Source organism: Danio rerio, chromosome 21 (genome assembly GCF_049306965.1).
Source record: "Danio rerio strain Tuebingen ecotype United States chromosome 21, GRCz12tu, whole genome shotgun sequence".
Lineage (NCBI taxonomy): Eukaryota > Metazoa > Chordata > Actinopteri > Cypriniformes > Danionidae > Danio > Danio rerio.
The window spans coordinates 31619842-31642500 of record NC_133196.1 but is presented as its reverse complement, the minus strand read 5'-3'; the positions used below and the strand labels follow the sequence as shown (position 1 = coordinate 31642500).

Genomic DNA, 22659 nt, shown 5'->3' with positions numbered 1-22659 from the left:
GATTTCTACTGAATGTTTTTGAGAGTATGAGCTAAAAGCTTACATAAATAAATATTTTTATATTTTTTGGAGAATAAAAATGTAAATAAATCCTTTTAAAATAGACTATTAGAGATTTATTTAAGGTTTAAAATGCAAATTCAATCAAAAGAACCACTTATTTGGTAAGCAAAGCTACAGCAGTTCTCTCATATAATGCATGAAAAACTATTAGTATTGGGATATTACTTTACAAATTGTATTGTACACAAATTATCTAAACATTTTAGTATTATGCAATAATTATAATGCAATTAAAATATAACTGAAATAAATATTTAAAGAAGCGTATATACATATATTAATAAAATACTAATAACATAAATATGAAAATGAAAACAGTGCTTGATATTTGTGACTTTGTCTTTTGTTGTTGATTAATGAATATTAACATTCGTATTAATAAGATTTAACTTGATTTGAACAAGTTTAAGCTGCTACCACTTTCTCCTCAATTCCTCAAACAATCCCTCAAATCTGTTTTATTTTCACTTTAGAATAAGTGACTGTGTTTTAAAGATTGAAGGATATTTTTACATATTAGCCTTGTGAATTCTCTTTTGGAGTTCACTATATGAAAAAGCGGCAGTTCATTCTGCAGTGGGGACCCTTGATGAATAAAGGGACTAAACCGAAGGGAAATGAATGAATGAATGAATGAATGAATGAATGAATGAATGAATGAATATGGAAAAGCAATATTGTGTTATTTCAGATATTTCAGTATCGCTATGTATCAAAATTGCCAATACTTTGTAAAACGAAATTACCAAGGAAATTACCCACCTACATGATTAAGTTTAGCATTATTTACGTTACAAGGAAGGCTAGACTTGTAATCCATCTGGGGGTTTATAAACCTAGACTGGGAGGTTTGACTTGGCCTCATTTGTAACTTTTGCTTATCTGCTGCCATTTGCTATTGAGCTTTCAGCCGCCATGTCTTAGTGTGCACACTAACATTTTTCTAGTGCCATAGCAAGGTGGGCGTCAATTGATATAATACTGCATGACAACAACACTGGAAAATGAGCTGCTGACACATCGCTAGGCCATTGAATTTCTGATGTTCATAACGGAGAAGGGATTTTTAACGTTACACTTTGTTGGCCTTAGAGAGCAGGCTTTTAAGTTTGAATTAATTTCATGACTTTTTCAACAGTTATTAAAATCCAGGTTTTCAATAAACATGGGAATTTATGAAGCAGGTTCTCAACCTCGAGGTCTCCCACATACGCCAAAAATGTTTGCATACATTTAAAGATATACCTAGCAGTGATGTATTGTTAATGTAAAAGGAGGCATGGAGCTGTGGTGATAGATCAATTCGAGAAATGATTTGGCATCGATTCAAGGATTTTCAGAATGCAGTTTGATTTTCTTTGAAACTTATTCTAATCTTAGTTTTTAACAAAAGATAGCACTGAAGGCATTACAAACAGCAGTACTCTGCTTGCGTCCAGTTCCTTACACATACCACTCAAAACTAAAATAATCATTAATAAAGGTAGGAATGTGCGGCGCGGTGGCGCAGTAGGTAGTGCTGTCACCCTACAGGAAGAAGGTTGCTGGTTAGAGCCTCGGCTAGGTCAGTTGGTATTTTTGTGTCGAGTTTGCATGTTCTCCCCGCATTTATGTGGGTTTCCTCCTGGTGCTCCGGTTTTCCCCACAAGTCCAAAGACATGAACAGGTGAATTGTTTGAGCTAAAATTATTTGTGAGTATTCCCCAGTGATGGGTTGCAGCTGGAAGGGTATCTGCTGCGTAAAACATATGCTGTATAAGTTGGCGGTTCATTCTGCTGTGGCGACCCCAGGCAAATAAAGGGACTAAGCTGAAAATAAAATAAATGAAAGTTAGGAATGGTTTAAGCTTGTTACAGGAGTGTTCTTAGTGAGCATTATCTGCATGAATCTTGTGGCTTAAAAGCTGACATCCAAGTACATCTGACCACTTGCATGACTCAGCCGAACACACAAGCACTCTTCTTCATTAGCATTTTAAAAAATCAAGCCTAGAGCACCTTGAAAACTAAGCTAAGAATTGATAAAACTGAGAATTTTAATACATTCTGAAAAAATACGTTCATCTTTAGAATTCAAATTAAGATATGTTGGGTGGAATCTAACAGCTCCATAGACAAAAGCCAAAGACCAGAAAGGTACCAAAAACATTATCAAAACAGTCCATGTGTCTTCAGTAGTTTAATCAGAATAGCATTAAACTACAAGGGGATTTAAAAGGATTTATTTATTATTTATTAATTTAATTAATTACTTGAATCTTGGATGGACTGTAGGAACAAAAAGGACACTGGATAAATAATAATAATAGACTAATGTCACTTTTGTAAGATCCAATAGTAAATAGTTCTATTCTGACAAATTGGTGGGAGTGTGACAATGTCAAAACATGACCAAAAAGATTAAGAACTCCCTTATTTGACTTCATTTTGGTGGTGGGCCCCTTTTGCAGTATGTGTTCTTGAAAAGTTTGACTGATGTGCATATCTGTTCCACACAACCTTCTCCTTCCTTGTTCTGGCTTGCTCTCTCTCTTTCTGTCTATCCGTCTGTCTCTCTCCCTGTCCTTTTCTTACCACAGGTATGTGTCAGCGCTGACCACGCCGGCTCGCCTGTCTCCCGTGGACTTCCATTACTCACTGCCCCCGCAGGTGCCTACCTTCCAGATCACGTCTCCCAATGCCAGCCACGCCATGTCTCTGCCTCCTGCCGCCCACGCTCCCTACCCGCCAGAGGAGGACCAGCCCCTGCTGCGGCGGTACCAGGTGCCCCTGCATGAGGCACGTGGCCACGAACCCTACCGGCAGCAGCAGCGCGGCAGCTACCTACGAGACAGCACGGGCAGCCTTCCCTCCAGCCCATACCGGCTGGCTCAGGAGGATGAGTATGAAAGCACCCAGGAGTACCTCTCCTCGATGGAGCAACCAAAGAGAAGCAGTAGGCGCTGGCGCAGGTCCAGGCTCAATGGCCACGTGGCGCCACGCGGCTACCAGCCGTCCAGGGACTTGGGTTCACGCAGCTGCTTGTCTGACAGTGACTCGGAAGAAGAGGAAGGTGAGAGCACGCCCTTCCTCAGTATGCAGAACATGAATGCCGCCGAGCCCTCTGCCCTCTACAGGCCTGTGCCTGACACGCGGACTTCTCACGCCCAGAGCGGGCGGCATGGGTCTCGCGCCAACACACAGACCAGACTGACGCACTCGCGATCCAAACCGGACAATGCACCCCACTAGAGAGACCGCCAAACTATCCACAAAAAAAAGATCTACTATAGACATGCACCTATAAGAAATATTTTTATTTTATATAACTGACAGATATTATAAACAAATGAAATATTTATTTTCATTTTAGCAAACGTTGTCTACTAGTTAACAGCAAAGACTTTTTTTATAGGGAAAACTCTATTTATATGTACATTTTGATTTACAGCATAAAAAATATGTGCCAACTTTTTCACAACTTAAAAAAAAAATAGAGTAATATTGTGGTGCCTTTTGCTGTATGCTGATGCCAGAGGGACAGTGGAGTTTTTTGTAGCCTTTCTTATACGGACGCCTCATTTTTTATACTCGTTTACTCTTTTGTTGTCTCTTTTTGGCCTTTTTTTTCCTTATTTCCTTTCCAGGTTGTGTTCTTTTTGGGAGCTGACCCCCATTTGAACTGTGACATACCCCCTCCCCCCACCATCATGCAATATAAACCACTCTAACATAAGGTGTATGTTTACATGAATTTGAGATGTTTTATGATCATGTTGCTTTGCCAACAGGAAATCGATGACAAATGCAATTGGGGTTTTGGAAAATAAGTCTGTATGGGTGTGTGTGTGCACGTGGGTGTGTGTGTGTGCGTGTGCCCGCGTGTATGTGTGTGTGTGTGTAAACGACCAAATGAGAGGCCTCGGAATGACTGTGGCTCTGAGAAATATGCTGCTGTTGTTTAGAGTTACGCATGTGGGCACCTGATGTCGTCTTACAGATGTACCGCCTTGACTTGCTTTGCATCCCTACAGGGTAAGGTTTGTCACATGGGAGCCTTTTCTTTCCAAAGGGGGTTAAATGTGAGGGGGCCGTACTGGCCTGTCAGAGTTAATAGCTTTTGACAGATAACAAAGAAATAAAGAACATATAGTCTCTCCCACTCTCAACCCAATTTCCCTTCACTCAGTCGAGTCACCCTCATTATCAGCACATCCATCCGGTTAGAGTGGCCAGCAGACAGATAGACAGGAGGAGTGGAAGGCCTCACAGCGTCTCAGGACCTCACTCCACCGCACATCTTCCTCTAACACAGAACTGAAGACAGACTGACACCAGGCTAAAAGAGGCATCCACTCTACCGTTTGATCCTGGTACTCCTGGATAGGATAAGGGTGTTCACATGGGATGCATTATTACTAGATTTATATGAATATATATATATATATATATATATATATATATATATATATATATATATATATATATATATATATATATATATATATATATATATATATATATATATATTTTTTTTTTTTTTTTTTTTTTTTTTTTTTTTTGACCAGGATATTTGCAATCATACAAGCCTAACCCTTGGAATATGATGTGTATTATGTATAAAGAAACAAATTTTAAATGTTATTTGGCAATATATTATTTATTTAGTTATTTATATTTCGCTTTACGAAAGCCACATTTTCAGACACCTTGTCAAATTGAACTCTGACATGCAGATTGGACCAATCAGGTGAATCTAGGGGTGGGATACGCTTATTCATATTTACACTTTGGGGCTTTTTTCAGTTCTGTCGGATAAATGTGTCCTGTGTGAACAACCTTGAAAGGCTTCTCTGCAGAACATACTCATCACATACACACAGTATCAAATGACAAGACAAATAGCTGTGAAAATTATTAGGGGTCATTAAAATGCCAATATATGCAAGCTTTATATTTAACTTGTGTTCCAGTGCATTTCATTTTTATGTGTAATGTGAAGACTGTTTGTTCCCTTTCAGACGGTCACCATGAGTTATGTTTAGGGCATTATTTTGGGAGTCCTCATAGGAGACCAGAGGTGTCCACACTTGTTCCTGGAGAGGTTAGCTCCAACCCTAATCAAACACACCTGAACCAGCTAATCAAGCTCTTACTAGATATAATAGAAACTTCTTGGCAGGTGTGTTGAAGCAAGTTGTAGCTAAACTCAGCAGGACACCAGTTTGGACACCCCTGTAGGATACCAATCAGTTTTTAATAGTTTAAAAATGGGCCATTACAATTTGGCGCGTTAAATCAACAAGCAAGGTCACTTCTGTATACCTACCGGTATACTTGTCGCCAATGTACAGCTACTCTTTCAGATTTTCACTTCAGAACCCAATAGTATCTGGATGCTAGTGACATTACTGTGATGAGTAAGGTTAGGGGTGGTGTTAGGTGTGGGCAATTAAAGCATTGCATGCAGCTCAGCTTGCAACTGCACCAGTCAGAACCAGTCAGTTTCTGTATATGACTGTTGTCTTAGTGCTTCTGTGGTGGTTTGCTAGGCCATACTAAACCCTATGTGGCACTTCAAGCTGTTCAAAATGGCAGTATTTCCAAAGAAAAGCAACATGTCTATTTCAAATGTTGTTCATTCTGTGTGATTCTGTATATGGTGGTTTACTGTACTATGAAGACAGTCATGGCCAGCCTATCTTTTGGGACTCCTGAGAATCAAATGTCCATTGCAGCATCGGTGGGCAGGCTTTTGTCTTCCAGCTCAACTAAACATTACAGCCCCTTCTTAGCTGATTCCCCTAAAGAAAGACCTTCTTTCTCAAGAGCAGTGCAGCACTTGGCACTCATGTCCAGATCTATGGAAACTCAATGTTGGGCTCCTAGATCGGACATGGAAGACTTAATTGGCCTGCCACCAGTAGTGGAAGACACCGTCTGTCAGAGCTTCCTCTAGAGCAGAGGTCTCAAACTCAATTCTTGGAGAGCCACAGCTCTGCATAGTTTTGCTCCAACCTTAATCAAACACAGCTGATCTAGTAGTGTCTAGTAGACTTGAACACCTTGTTGGATCAGCTGTGTTTGATTGGGGTTGGAGCAAAACTGTGTAGAGCTGCGGCCCTCTAGGAATTGAGGTTGAGACCTATACTCAAGAGTTAAGCCTACACCCAAAAGTGTAATTGTTCATTGAGTGATGATTTTCTTGTTGAGAAGACTTGATGATGCCTGATCAGTGTTGTGCACTCCTTTCTTTAAGAGAACTTAGAATGCAGGCTGCCATCCTCCACCCTGAAGGTCTATGTTGCTGCCATCACTGCTCACTGTGACAGTTGGCACTCCGGCAGGTCACTCCGGAACCACAAATGATCATGAGGCTTCTGAGAGTGCCAGGAAGTTGAACCCTTTTAGGTTGCTTCTCGTACCCTTGGAATCTCCCTGTAGTTTCCTTGCAAGACTGCATAGAAATGACTTTGAGCCATTTGAGGGAGTCAAGCAATATTCTGTCCCTGAAGACAGCACTCCTGACCATGCTCACCTCCATCAAGAGGGTAGTGATCTTGCTGGCATTTCCAGTTATCAAAAAGTTCCTTGAATTTGGGCCAACTGACTGTTGAATCATCTTCAGACTATGACCAGCTAATGTACCCAAGGTTCCCAACACTCCCTTCTGTAATCAGGGGGTGAGCCTGGAAGAGTGGCCTCTGTAGAAAGGAGACCCAGCCTTGACATTGCTGTCCTGTTTGTACATTGCAGTTGTAAGTGGACCACACCTAGAGCTTTAGGAAATCTTTCTCTTCTTCAGAGGTCAGCAGAGGGGAAATGCTGAGGGGAAACACATTTGTAAGATTTTACCTGCCAGTCTCCTCCTGTGTATAATACCATTTATACTTATATTCATCAAGGTAAAAAGGAAGCGCCCATCCTTCTCAAAACTGATGTGGCAGACAGGAGTTAGCACTCGCCCTGACCCACTCATCAGTCACATTTGCTGCTCCATTCTCCCTAACCTGGAGGTATGTGCTCAATTTTTGCTCTTCTACTAAGTTTATTCCCTTGATAATAATTGACTATCAGGTCTTGGGGCGTGGGATAGTGAAGTGTTGTATTATTTGTATGCAAGCGATTACAGTTGTTGTACCCAAAACTTGTAACCCATTTCAGTGGTTGTGAAGCTTTCCATCGGGACCCTTAATGCCTTACAACACACAGTGACCTACTGAAAGAGAATGTCTCAGTTACATATGTAACCCAAATTCCCTGGAGGAAGAAACCGAGGCATCTTGATGACCTGAACCACCAGTTGAATGCTAAGTGCTGTCTCGGGTCTTCAGCGCTAACCTGAATAAGTGCCTGCATGCTGGCGGCTTATATACCTGTATGTATGCAAGTGTGGCCTTACATGTTAATTCCACTTAAAAATACCTTTGGCCCATCATACTATTCAGATGTGATTGTACAAAGCGGAATCCCCTAATGTTGTCGCAGCACAGCGTCTCCATATCCTCCTTCAGGGAATGAAGGTTACACACGTAACCAAGATGTTTCCAGTTACTTTGTTTGTTGTGTCCACGTATTTTATAATTATTTAAAATATATCACAGTTAAACACACCAAATAGTGCAGTTCATTGTTATTATTAATTTATAATGAATGCTATGACATCGGTTTATCATTATTTGTCATATGTTACTACATGTTTATATTAAAGTACTCGTTGGGCCCAAACGAAACCAGAAACAGCTGTGCTGCCTGACTCTGTTCGGATGGATGCACTCGCACATTAAAAACCAGTTAGTGTGGATAAGCGTTAGATAAAGTGAGCTAAAATCACCTGTTTCTAACTTTTCACTTTCTACAAAGAGCGTCCAGAGTCAGCATCAGCTTGCCTCATTGTTGAGAAATTCATAGAAAGTTAAGAGAGGTGAAGTCCACTGGGTTACTGAAATCAACACCAAATAAAAGAGGAAGATTAAAACTAGACACGCTTAATGTTTTATGGACTTCTTACATAAAAGAAGAGATGAGTTGTGACTATTTTGGTAAAAAAAAAATTTAAATAAAACAAAAATACAAATGATAAATGGAGTTGCTGTATTATGACAGCAAAATGAACTATAATTTTTTTTTATACATATGAAATGAAGACATGTTTTGTTTGAAGTTTGGGTGGAAATTGGTTACCCTACCTTTTTTCCTTTACATTTTGGGTCTTATTTGTACGTTTGAGAAATGCCAAAATGCTCTAGTTAGTTTAATGTGATATCGCTATTCAACCTCTTGATGGTTATGTCCTGCCAGTTTATTTATACTTTTTGTTTCCTCGCTTGAAACGTCTGAACACCTCACTTCTGCATGTCCTTGTGGTCAAGGTTAGATGGGTGCATGGTACAAGCAGCAGATGATTTTTTTCCCCTCGAGTCAGTGGATGTGTATTATTATTATTTTATTTCTTTTTTTTTACATTCAGCAATAAAAAAGAAATCTTCCCCACCATGTCCATTCTTGGAAAATGCTAGAGGATATTGAAAAGTGAGACAAACACACTTGACTGTCATAGATTGTAAAAATAAAATGAAAACATCTGTTCATATGAGAAAATAAATCTTTCATGGTATCATTTTGACACATGCCCATATCTGACCTGTTGTCTGTTTCTTCTCTGCAGAATTATTTTGGTGAACTGACCCTTAATACCTGATCTGAGCAGTGTTATTGGTATGATGCACTCATTTAATTTTTAGACAACTCAACTATGTATTTCTGGCTCATTATTTATTTTCTTTTGCATATTTCCTTTACGAATATTAATATTAAATTTCTTGTAGTGTAGCCTTTATGCTACGGGAGTTTTACTACAAATACCAACTTAACTGTTTAGTGTAAAACCTTGTTTTAATGGTTTCTAACCTAACTATAAATTAAACAAAAACATTGACAGACTTTATGAAATTCACACAACAAATACAATTAAGTACAAGCTGCTTAGAACTTATGTTTATACATAAGCGCTACCTGTAGTTTGAAGGGTCACGAAACACCAAAACACATTTTTTGAGCTGTTGACATGTGTTTATGTGTTCCACACTGCTAAAAACACTATTAGGACACATATATTTCACTAATAAGTGAAAATGGGCTGTTTATGCGTTAATTCGAGCAAATCCGTCCTTCCGGTTTGAAAAAATTTTTGAAGCTGCGTCACGGCCATGACATCTTAGCGTGTATTACAGTGCGTAGACTGTACGTCTGTACCTGGGAGTTCCTTATTACGTCTATGAAGGTGCTGCATTTATTCATGAGTAAGACTTGGTTCAAACCAATCAGCGTGCTCTTTTGTGTATGCGGTGCAACTTCATTAATATGCATGATAGCTTCGAAGACTGTTTTTACCTGTTACAGTGTTCAGACGGCAGAGAGACGCCACGTTGCGTTGCCTAGCGGGAGAAGAAGAATGGTTTGGAGACACGGGTCGTCAGTGTTGCTTTTATAATTTGCTGCAGTGGAGGTTTTGTTTTTCATTCTCCCTCTATGAGAGCGCAGCTGGACTCACGTGTGGATTATAGTGCACGCAACGCTCGACAGAAACACATGTCTAAGGAACATTGTTTACCCGAGAACTTTTCTCATCTGGAAATGGTGAAATCTGGATTTGCTGCTCGTCTCCTTTTAATAAAGACGCAAATTCAGTTGGTGTTGTTTGTCCTGTCTCTACAGATTCAGTAAGCGATCAGTGGTGTTTGTTTGTTTATTCAGAGGGAAAGTTAGTTTGTATCGTCAGCTGTACTCTTTCAGTGTTGGAAGATGGACCCTAGTCAAATGATTTCTAAGTTTATAGAGTTTACCGTACGTTAATATCACTACAATATCATGGACTGAAAAAGCTGCTGTAAATGCTGCTCTCCCGAGTGTAAACGTGTAAGCACCACTACCAAACTTGCCGTCGTGGAGGATTTTCGCCGCATTTTGTAACAGGAATAACACAAGTGGCTTTCTGATGCTACCTACCGAGTGCATCTAAGTTACCGAGAAATGTGGAGGTTTTTTTGTCTCATTCGCCTTGCGGTAACAAATATTGAATAAAAGATACACGCTTCCAGCAATTCCGCGAATCAAATATCTCGTTTGTCACGAGGGCATAAATGAAATACCTCAATTAAAGTACCACACCGCATTTAAAGTCCACTATTTAATAATTTGGCAAATAATTTGATTACTGATGTCCATGTACACACAGTCACTGTCTTTCTCCTCTGAGTCTGTGTTTGTTTTGCCTCTGTGAAAAACAGCACATGCCCAAACCGACACTCACATTTTTATGCAAATTTTTACAGACCTTGACTGTTTCCCTCCTCAGACACTACCCCCTAAACAGACCTGGACACGCCCACTTTCCTGACTTTTTCCAACGTAGAGGTGTGAAAAAACCCTGTTGAATCAAGGCAGTTTCATGGCCCTTTAAGCTTCACGTCATGTGAGGTAATATGTGTTATTTTTGTGGGAATTTTTTTGCTGAGGAAACTACAAACTAGCATTTTCGTCAGAAACTCGCCATTGGTTTAAAAACTAAAATGCTTACTAAAACTAAAACACGTTTATTATTATGGAAACTGACTGTTTACTGAGTTTATTGCAAATGATTAAGGTTTCTTTCATGTCTTTTATTAAAGCGGTTTACTTTTTTTGCTTAGCTGAAAATACATGTTAATAAACACAATACATGATATAATTCTTGCCCTAAAGGCACGGTACATTTCTGATAAGCATCCAATATTTACCTTGCTTTTAAAGTAAGATAAGGTGGATATTATTTCCTACCTCCGAAATTCAATGCATTGTCAGACACTTCTGGTTTTCAAGCTGCCTTTAGGTGCAAAGACACTGAAAAAAAAAAAGGATTTAAAGAGGATTCCTTGGATTTACTAAAAAAATAACGTTAAGTTAGTTGTAAACAAATTATTTGGCCTGAATTTAAACAAATTAAGTTGAACATCACCAAATTAAATTTTTTTTAAATTCAACACAAATTGTTTTCAACAAATTTGCAGAAATCTTTTTTTCAGTTCAATTGCTATTGTCATTTCAACTTATGGTAATTACAGGTTTGTTACACGAATTGTCATATACAAATGTAATTCTTCTTTGCAGCCTATCTCAATATCTATGTCAATAATATTGTAAATCGTGATAAAAGCTTGTTGCAACAAAAACATTTGATGCCGTCACCTAATTCCAGCATATATTGCAGATTAACTTGCAGTAAATACCTTATGTATATCTCAATAGAAAACAATAAGAACTTTTATGTTTTCTCTATCACTTTTCTGCCCAGGTTTGTTTTCACACAAATGCTTTGAAATGTCTTTTGTCTTGCCTTTCCTCTTCTAATGTGGATTATCATCATTTACTGTTACCTTTAGAAATCACTCAGTGTTCCGTATGTCACATAATATAGAGATGAATAGATTAATGACAACTCATCGTTCCCAGTTTTTGAACGTGTTTAAATTGCATTCATAAACAACTCTCTTGCTGTGAATCATAATTGACTATATTAATTATGGTGAATCATAAATCCACAATGCTTACAGGAAATTGACTTTAGTTTAGAAGAAATACAGTAAATGTAAAGTAATAAAATTGTACATTTAATAGTAGATTTAAAATGCTTTTGTAGACTTTATTAACATGAATGCACGAGAAATGTTATGGATGTACACAATGGTTAATACTTGCCCATGTCTGTGAATCTTCCAGGGCTTTACGGATTATTATAACCTTGTGAGTGTGACATTATGGCATGAACAAACAGAGCGAGGAGGCTGAAGAACAAGGTCAGAGTGGTTTCCAGCTGCACACATCTGAGCTTTAGTGTACAAGCAGTGATTCTTTGTGTCTTGTAAGACATTTCCAAGACATTCATCTGGGGCTCATCATCGCCAACACTTCGCTTTCGCCTCCATGACCCTGATCAGCTCTCAGTTTTATGTGTTTCTGCAGTCTCTGGTCAATCCTGACATGCCTAAACATGAAACATATGCCTCACTATGTTGCTGAGTAGCTGCCAACGAACACACCAGGCTATGGTAACTTAATTGTAGGTGGACTGCGGCCTACCTGTTTTAAATTTCATGCTTACAATTTTAAGAGGCAATTACTTGCTTGATTATGTACCTAAATGCCGTAAAACAGACTGAGTATGTTATCTGTGGATGGGAGACCACATGGGAAAACTAGGTTGCTGTTGAAAGTGGTATTAGTGAGGCCAGCAGGGGGCGCTCAACCTAGTAAAAGTGAAGGGGACACCATATTATCAGTGGGTACCGTCTTTCGGATGAGATAAACTGAGGTCCTGACTGTCAGTGGTTATTAAAAACCCCATGGCATTTCTCATAAAGAGTAGAGGTGTAACCCTGGTGTCCTTGCCAAATTCATTCCATTACCCATCATGGGCTCCCGATCATCCTCATCCACCGAACTGGCTCTATTACTGTCTCTCCACATATAGCTGGTGTGCGGTGAGAGCACTGGTTTTCCTGTGGCCGCCGTCGCATCATCCAAATGGATGCTGAATACTGGTGGTAGTGTGGAGAGAACCTCCTCACGATTGTGAATGGCTTTGGGTGTATGGCCATGCACAATAAAAGTGATATACAAGTATACACATTACATTACATTAAATATCTAGCCATCACATATGTGGAGAAATTCAAGTAGTTTAGTATTGTAAAGCATATATATATATATATATATATATATATATATATATATATATATATATATATATATTTTACAATATTCTCATTATTGTGAATTCAATCTTACTTAAAAGGCCACGAAACCCTCTCTCTTTTAGCAGGGTGTTTTCAAACCTCTAGTTTTAAAATGTCAGGGTGTGGGTGTGTCCAGCTCTGTTTAGGGGGGGTGTCGGAGGAAGGAAAGAGAGAAGGTGCATAAAAATAGGACTTTCGGTTTGGGCACACGCTGATTTTCACAGAGACACAGGGGAGAAAGACAGTGACTGTGTTTACATGGTCATCAGTAATTATTTGCCAATTTTTTAACTGTTTTTACTTTAACTGCAGTTTGGCACTTTCAATCAGGAACATTTCATGCATGCCCCTCATGACAAAAATATATATATATATTTGATTCGAGGACTTCTCGGTAACTTAGATGCACTCAGTAGGTAGCGTCAGAAAGCAGTGTGTGGTATTTCTGTCACAACATGAGGTGAAAATTGTACACAACGGTAATAGTTTGATTGCGGTGTTTACATGTTTACACTCGGAGAGCAGTATTTACAGCAGATTTTTCAGTCTATAATATTGTAGTGATATTAACGTACTCTAAACTCAGTAACTTAGAAATCATTTTGACTAGGGTCTGTCTTTAAACACTGAAAGAGTATTGCTGACGTTACGAACTAACTTTGTCTTTGAATAAACAAACAAACACCGCTGATCGCTTACTTACTAAATCTGTAGAAACAGGACAATCAACACCAACTGAATCCGTGTCTCTATTAAAAGGAGACGAGCAGCAAATCCGAATTTCACCATTTCCAGATGCGATAGCTCTCAGGAAAATAATGTTCCTTAGACATGTATTTCTGTCGCATGACACGTGCACTGTAATCCACACGTGAGTCAAGTTGTGCTCTCATAGAGGGAAAATAAAAGCAAACCCGTATCTCCAAACAATTTTTCTTCTCCTGCTTGGCAACGCAACGTGGCGTCTCTCTGCCTTCTGAACACTGTAACAGGTAAAAACATTCTTCGAAGCTATCATGCATATTAATAAAGTTGCACCGCATGCACAGTAGAGCTCGCTGATTGGTTTGAACCAAGTCTTACTCATGAATTAATGCTGCACACTCATAATGCATCATAATGCACTCCCAGGTACAGACATCCAGTCTACATGCTGGAATACACGCAGGGATCTAATCAGCGTGACGCAGCTTAAAAAAAATCAGTTTTAAACCAGAAGAATTTTTTAGACCGTTGCCTGTCCGTTTCAGTAGATACATTTACCAGCTTTGAAGTACAACGTTTGCATCTTGACTGGAACGTCCTATACTATTAGCTGTGTGTTATCGTCCTCCTCAATCAGCTTCGGACTTTATACAGCAATTCACAGAATTCATTGGAAATATTGCAATGAAATATGATCGTTTTTTATTAGTGGGTGATTTTAACATTCATGTTAGCTGTCAGGCAAACCCTTTTTCTAAGGAGTTGCTTGACCTTATTGACTCTTTTAGTCTGGTTGTTTTAGGCCATACCCTAGACCTTGTTCTTTCTCACTGGCTTGTGGTCTCTGATAGAGTTTTCTGACTTAATGGTTTCTGATCATAAGCCAATTTTATTTTCCATGTCTCTTCCTACTCTCCCCTCATCCACTAATGTTAATGTAAAACTGTCTCGTTAATATTCTCCTACATTTGGGGTCAATTTTAATCAGTGTTTTTTGGAAACATGCTGTCATCATTCTTTGGATCTACCATTGGGTGACCTGGATGCTGACAAACATCTCAGTCTCCTAAACTCGGCATGGCTGAGCGTTTTAGATGTTACTGCCCCATTTAAGCCTCATATAAAAAAACGCAAATCTGCTTTATGGCACAACTCAAACACTCTTCTGCTCCACCAAGCCTGTAGAAAGGCCGAGCGGAAATAGATAAAGGGTAAATTGCAAATTTCTGATGTGATGCTAAAAGACTCAGCTTATCAGTCAGCTGCAAAATCAGCCAAGGCTTCTTACTTTACTGATCTCATTGTGAAAAATCACTCTACACCTAAAGCTCTGTTCTCAGTTATACACTCTGTTGTAAATCCAGCTGCTCAATAAATGCCTGTTGCTTCAAATGCTCTATGTGAAAGCTTTTTGAGACATTTTACTGACAAAAATATCCATTTTAAGGACAAAAATCTGCTCTTGTTGATCATCCACCCTAAATTTCTAAAACAAATCATTAACCCTGTCGGCCCAGGCTTGACTTCCTTTTTCAATAAGTGCCTCTCTACTGGCTCTTTTCCCAATGAACTAAAAATGGCCACTGTCACTCCGCTTCTCAAAAAGCCTTCACTGGATCCCTCTATTCTGAATAATGTTCGCCCTATCTCTGTCTTACCATTCTGCTCTAAGATTTTAGAAAAAATTGTACTCGATCAACTGCAATCTTTTTTAAAAAGCAACTGTATCACTGAAATTTTTCAGTCTGGGTTTAAAATGGCTCATAGCACTGAAACAGCCCTCCTCAGAGTACTTGATGATACACTGTTACACCTGGCTCAAGGATGTAACATAATAAGGGAGACGACAAGGAGAAGTATGATCAAAAAGAATATTTATTTAGCTCAATTTAAATTATATAATCAAAATATCAGTATCAGTATGTTCAATCAGTGTGAAATGCAAATGTATGGATGCTGTAAATGTTGTCAGTGATAGTGTATGGATGCGAAAGAAAGCATAAAGGCCAAATAGGAGCGCGGCTCTGGCCAACTGCCAAGTGAATGGACAGCGGCCCCGACAAACTCTCTGCCGGGGTTTAAATAAGGGCGCTGACCAGCATCAGGTGCGCTGAAGGCACGCCCCCAATCTGGAATCAAAATCAAACAAACAAAACAACGCAGTCCTAACACACCCCCCTAAAAAATAATCCCACATCAAATTAAATCAAATAATAACATACATACAGGAGTAGGTCAGTGACATCAGTGGGAGACCAAAAATACCGCCTCACTCCTCCACAGGGGCACGTGACAAGGTAACCACGGTGATGCCCAACTCGAACACAACAGTTTTGCAATGTTATTCTTGAGCATGTGCTGAATCTCGGATTCTAATTTAATGCATTTATCAAAAGGGACACGATAAAAACGCTGGCGTTTTCGTGAAGCGTCACCCACATCATGCTCTATGAGATGTGTTTGTAATGGAACATCCCCAAATAATGATGGAAACTCTCGGATCAAATGTGACAGCTCCGCTCGCTGCACAACAGTTAGATGAGACAACACATCCTCCAACTCTTTCAAAGTCTCAGAATTTTTTAATCGAGGTGGCACTACAGCATCATCTAAAAACTTACCCCCCTCCCGGTCTCCCGCGGAGGACTGTCCCAGCGCCTCAATCGCCGGACTGATCACCCCGGAGGATTTGATATCAGCTTGACAATCTCGGGAGAAAAACGGTTTCAGCAGATTTACATGGCAAATTTGAGTTTTTTTCTTTCTGTCTGGAGTTGCAATTTCATAATTAAGATCAGACAATGCACGCACTACAGTATACGGTCCCACAAACTTTGCGCAGAACGGAGAGCTCACTAGTGACAGCAACGCCAAAACCTGATCCCCCGGTTTAAATACGCGCTGCTCAGACCGACGATCAAAAAGAGTTTTCATTTTAATCTGCGCCTTCTCCAAATTTTCTTTAGCTGCCTGACCAGCTAAAATCAAGCGCCTTTTAAACCCATTCACATATTCAAGTAAGCTTTGTGGTGGTTGTTTGCCTTTTAACTGATCGCCGAGAACAGAAAGTAAACCTCGAATTTTGTGGCCGAAGACTAAATCATTTGGGCTAAAGCCCAAACTAGATTGCGTGACCTCCCTTGATGCTAACAACAGCCACGGAAGCCCTTCTTCCCAGTCGCGATTTAATTCGACACAATACGCCCGCAAAAGACACTTCAGTGTTTGGTGAAATCTCTCCAGCACCCCTTGACTCTGAGGATGCTGCGCACTGGAACGATGATGTTTAACTCCTAATTGCTTTAAAATCTCTGCGAACATTTTTGAAGTAAAGTTCGTTCCTTGATCACTTTGAATGACCTTTGGAATACCGAAGATGGAAATGAATTGAGACAGGGCTTTTACTACGGACCGGGTAGTGATATTACGCAACGCGTAAGCCGCTGGATACAGAGTACTTTGACACATTACTGTTAGAAGGAACTTACTTCCCGATTTTGAGGGAGGTAACGGACCAACACAGTCTATTAACAAATATTCAAAGGGCTGCTCTACTGGAGGAATGGGATACAGTGGGGCTGGTTTCAGTGGCTGATTAGGTTTTCCGGTCACTTGGCATGTGTGACATGTTCTAATAAACCGCGAGATATCTTTTTTCAACAGCGGCCAATAAAAGTGCTGCAAAACTCTAGAATATGTCTTTTTTACACCCAAGTGACCAGCTAGATCGCCATGAGACAATTTAAGTACAACATTTCTGAATTTCTCTGGAACAACAACTTGAACCACTGACTCACCACCACCATCCTCGTGTAACGCAAGCCACTTGCGCAGAAGCACCCCATTATTAATATAATATCCAGTCGCGGCACTCTCTACCTCCTCCGGTGGGAGAACAGCAGCGAACATTTTTTCTAATCCAGGATCATCCCTCTGGGCAACAATGAATTCTGCACGAGAAATTCTTGACAAGAGAGACAATCCAGGAGCGACAGACTCAACAGGAACACGGGTATCATTCAGGTTAGACTCATTCAACATTTTAGACTTGGATCGCGTCACTACACATGACACATCTTCGGATAACTCACAACATTCTTGATCAAGAACAGAGGACGTGGTGACAATCGGTGCAGGTGTCATTACAGGCCACACACTCTCCCCAGCCAAATTATTTCCCAAAATAATGTCCACTCCCTCCACCGGCAAAGAAGGGCGCACTCCCATAATAACTTCGCCGTTCACCAACTGGGATTGTAAACTAAACTTGTGCAAAGGGACAGACAATGTTTGAAGTGCAATTTCTCGAATTAAAACATTCTTACCGACATACGAGCTGGATGAAAATGGAAGTATGGACTCCAAAATAAAGGACTCGGACGATCCCGTATCCCTCAAAACTCTTACAGGTACGCTTTCATGTTCCTCTAAAAGAGAAACACAACCTTGAGAAATAAATGGTGCATACCCAGTGTTGCCTTTAATTTTGGAACAATTTCCTTTTATCATGGAGTCATCCGTACTGCAAACAGCTGGAGTCTGCGGAAAACAATTGGTCAAAAGCACAGGTGCAGTATTTTTATTTTTGCCACGTATCTGCTTATTTTTTAGCAAAGGGCACTCGTTTTTCCAGTGCCCGACCTCCAGACAATACCGGCACGTTGAATCAGATATCGCTCTACGAGAATGTAAATATGGATCAATTTGCTGCGACTGTTTAAAGTGAACATTTCCAATTCGATTCCCAGAACTAAATCGGTTTTTATGAGTCAGAACGAAGTCATCTGCTAATGATGCAGCTTCAGCAGCAGTGCGAGGTTTATTCTCATTAATGTAGACAGCAATTTGATCAGGAACGATATTTTTCAGTTGCTCAATGATCATCATTTCACGCAACTCACTAAATGATTTTACATTAGATGTAGAACACCAGCGATCAAAATGATTACATAGCTCTCTAGTTACTTCCACGTGTGTTTGTCTCTCACCTTTTCTCCACGTTCTAAAACGTTGGCGGTATGCCTCTGGAACCAACTCAAATGCCTTTAATACAGCAGATTTTACGCTATCATATTTTTTTCTTTCATCAACAGAAAGAGCAGTATACGCCTCCTGGGCTTTTCCCACTAATACGGACTGAAGCATAACGGTACGGTCAGTCTCAGGCCAATCTCGTTCATCAGCAATGCTTTCAAACAACGAAAAAAATACGTCTGGATCTCGCTCATTAAACACCGGCAACAACTTCAAATTATTAATGAGATTGAATGAGCCGTCTGTGCGATGAACAGGTGACCCGCTCGCATTTTGGAGTTTTAAACTCTCGAACTTAAGTTGAAACTCTTGGTTTTGTCGTTCTACAGCTAACTTTTGCTCATGTTTTATTTTCTCAAATTCCATCTCACGCTTTCTCATCAAATCATCCAATCTAAGTTTTTCGATTTCCATTTCACTAACGCGCATCTCTTTTTCGTGCAACTGTTGCATTCTAATCAGCTCTTTTTGCTGCTCAAATGACAAACCAACAAATGACATTTTCTCAGCTGCAGGATTAACCCCAGCTGTTGCTCGTCTCGACGTAACTGGCAAAACCTGAAGTTCACTCAATTTAACTCGAATCATTTCTCTAACCTCATCCTTACGCATTCGTTTATCAACGCCACTCAACTCGTATCGATCTACAATTTCCCAAAGCTGCTTTTTCGAGCACAAATTCAATAGCTCATCCGAAGGAGCACTACAAAATTCTTCCACTGACGTCATTATCAAAATCAACCAACCAAAGTTCTAACAAATACTCAAATAACCTACTCCCAATTACAATTTACGCAGGTAATTCTTACGGTCAAAAACTGTGCACAAATTCATTAATTCCCCACCTAATCCTATCGAAAAAAACTCTAAATAACTATTCCTAATCTTCATGCGCTCCCAAGAGTCGAGCCCTTTGAAGCACTCAGATACCGCTGGTGTGGAACTGAACAGATAGTTCAGAACTACTCCACGGCAGTGCACTCAACCCAGAAGCCGCACAAAAATAACAAACTAAAATAAAAAAAACCAACGCAATGCGCTGCTACAAGCTAACAGGGGAAATTTACATTAACACAGTTTTAAACCGCAAGAACTTACCTTTTCCTGATCGGACTAGAAACCCAAAGCCGCTCCAACAAACATCTCCGCCTCCTTGTCTCTCCCACCTATTACACAACAAATACCGATTACAAAAGCCAAAGATCAAATCAACTAAATTTAAATTAGACGAGCCCCCATATGTTACACCTGGCTCAAGGATGTAACATAATAAGGGAGACGACAAGGAGAAGTATGATCAAAAAGAATATTTATTTAGCTCAATTTAAATTATATAATCAAAATATCAGTATCAGTATGTTCAATCAGTGTGAAATGCAAATGTATGGATGCTGTAAATGTTGTCAGTGATAGTGTATGGATGCGAAAGAAAGCATAAAGGCCAAATAGGAGCGCGGCTCTGGCCAACTGCCAAGTGAATGGACAGCGGCCCCGACAAACTCTCTGCCGGGGTTTAAATAAGGGCGCTGACCAGCATCAGGTGCGCTGAAGGCACGCCCCCAATCTGGAATCAAAATCAAACAAACAAAACAACGCAGTCCTAACATACACTGTTAGACATTTCTGTAAATTACACAGTTATTTACTGTATTTCACCCAGTGTAATACTGCAAATTCCTTTTACGGTAAATAACTGTATTTACCGTTGCATTATGGGAATTTAGTGTGACGTCGAACAACATATACAGCGATGTACTGTATTTGTAAAAATTCGTGTATTATACTGTATTTTCCACAACTGCTTCAACGCCACCTTGCGGCGATTCGACTACTCTGCACCACTTTTTGCCTGAGGACCCTGGAGCAATTCTGGAGGACAATTTATTAGTGTGCCTGAAGAACATACTGGATTTAACAAACTTTACTCTGGTAAGCTGAGGCAGTGTTTCATTTTACAGAATGTTTTGTGGACGAGAATAGAACAAAGTAAAGTATAAAGTTGGCTATTATTATTTTCTCTGGCTTGGCATTATTTCGCCCATTTGAGAAATATATCATCTATTAAGATGTTACCTTTATTTAATTTATTACATTAACACTACTATTACTTTAAATAAGACTGTTTATGATTATTATCCATTGTTCTCGTCATATCTTTTTATTTATTTACATAGGAACCGGTGTTGCAGCGGGTTTTGGTTTAGGAGGGAACCAGAGGTATGCAGACAGTTTTGGAGGACACTTAGCACGAGACAACGGTCCGGCAGAGAGTGTTTTCCCCCAGAAGAATATGAATGAAAGACCATCAAATAATCCAGGTAAAAGCGCGTCTGTCTGTGCTGACAACATTCGACATTGATTTGAGCACCTCTATTAGCATATGTTTGCTCGGCAACATTGGCTGAAGCGATCTTAAAATGGTAATGTTAACTGTTAGCTAAACTGATCTAAGTTTATACTGAATTGGACTCAAACTCATTTTAACGTGCAACGTTTAACTTATATTGATTTATACTATATATATTAGATGTTGTAAACGTATTTTTCTCTGGTTTAGAGTAACTTATAACGTTAGCTTGAGAAAATAACATCGCGACGTAACCTATAAGAACGTTAACGTAAATCTATACAATTTGCATAGAGGTAAAGTTGGTTTTATATTCGCACATTCGTTCATTTAGAAGACTCTATACTGTTTACCATGTTACTTTAAATATTCGATCAGAATTAGCATGCCAGTATGACTTGAAATCAACATTAACACTGTTTATTTGACCGTGAGCATGTTGTACGTTGATAGTCGTTAGCTGCTAAAATGATTTCACTATTTAGAGTTTGCAAATAATACTTTTATGAAATTAAATTATTAAGGGGGAAGTCTGAATCTGCTAATATAAAACCAACTTTACCTCTATGCATTATGCTAATAACCACCTTTTTGCTATTTATTGTTTGCTAATTATATTTTTATCACAACTCTTGACATTTGGTTTAACATAATTGTTACCATTAGATTTTTTTCTGTTTAGATATGGCACTGGCACAGCAGCAGGTTTTGTCTGAAGAAACAAACAGCATTTCGAAGGAACATCTTGATCAGCACAGCCTTATGCTTAAAAAATAAGCAAGACCAGTAAGCAACCAAGGTAAACAAATAAAAAAAGTTGTGTGGAGGTTGTGGATTGTAGCATGGTATTCTTATCTGTATTTTTGGCTTTTTATGGTCTCAATATAGAATACTGGGAGCCTGCCTGTGCAAACTGGACCTCATACAACAGTAAGTACTGTACATCTATTTGTTTCTCAATATAGTAACGTTACTTTTAATACAAAATGTGTCACATGTTTAGTTGCTAGCTAAATAAAAAATCTTTGTATTAAATGTCTTTTTCCCCATTTCATGTTGCCTAAATATTTTGTAATAAATAAAATAATAAATTTTTTTGTATAAATAATTCCAGAGGATGAAACAAAATGCACAGCAACAACCAGAGTGAGCCAGAAGAAGGCAGGAGAAGTAGTGAAGAGAATGACAACCATGAACAACAGTGTGTTATCCTTCTTTCACCAGCTAACTGAGAACTTGGATTAGGTGAGAAACTCTCAATAGTTGTATCAGTATTCAGTCTGTTTTAGTTTATTAGGAATACATAAAACAAATAGTCTAATCTTATCATGCAGTGAATCAACCCATCACAAATGCTACAATGTTTTTGTAAAACCTTGTTAGGGAAAAAAATAAACAGGACATTCTGGTTAGTTATCTTTTAAACATGGTAGTGAGCAGGTTATGAGCAGGAGCCAGTTGCTCAGTACCAGCTGAAAACTAGCCCAACCCAGCTGCATGCTTCAAAATAATTAACCAGTATATGATTTTTTTTTTAAACAAGCTTCTTCTATGCTTATGTTAGTCTGTTTGTCCTTATCCAGAGTTCTTCATAATCCTGGACTGGGCCAAATCCTGACCAGATGCTGTGGTGGTCATGGAGGAGTGAATCCTAAAAGACACACGTGATCAATGAGTTTCCGCATTGATCCAATGGGCCAGCCTGACCACCCGCTGGTGAACTTTCAAGCCTCCGCTGCCTAGACTGCGGCCTTGCAC

At 39.3% G+C, this 22659-nt stretch overlaps 1 protein-coding gene across 41 annotated transcripts in view; it reads left to right on the top strand.

Annotated features, from left to right (window-relative positions):
* nrg2a (neuregulin 2a) overlaps positions 1 to 4209 on the top strand; it is a 194218-nt gene extending 190009 nt beyond the window's left edge. For 21 of the 41 annotated variants that reach the window (XM_068215752.2, XM_068215751.2, XM_068215753.2 and 18 more), the window contains 1 exon segment: positions 2643 to 3778. In XM_068215752.2, the coding sequence (XP_068071853.1) occupies positions 2643 to 3294 (652 nt within the window). In that variant the 3' untranslated portion in view covers positions 3295 to 3778. 41 annotated transcript variants of the gene reach the window in all.
* Positions 4210 to 22659: the final 18450 nt, after the last annotated feature.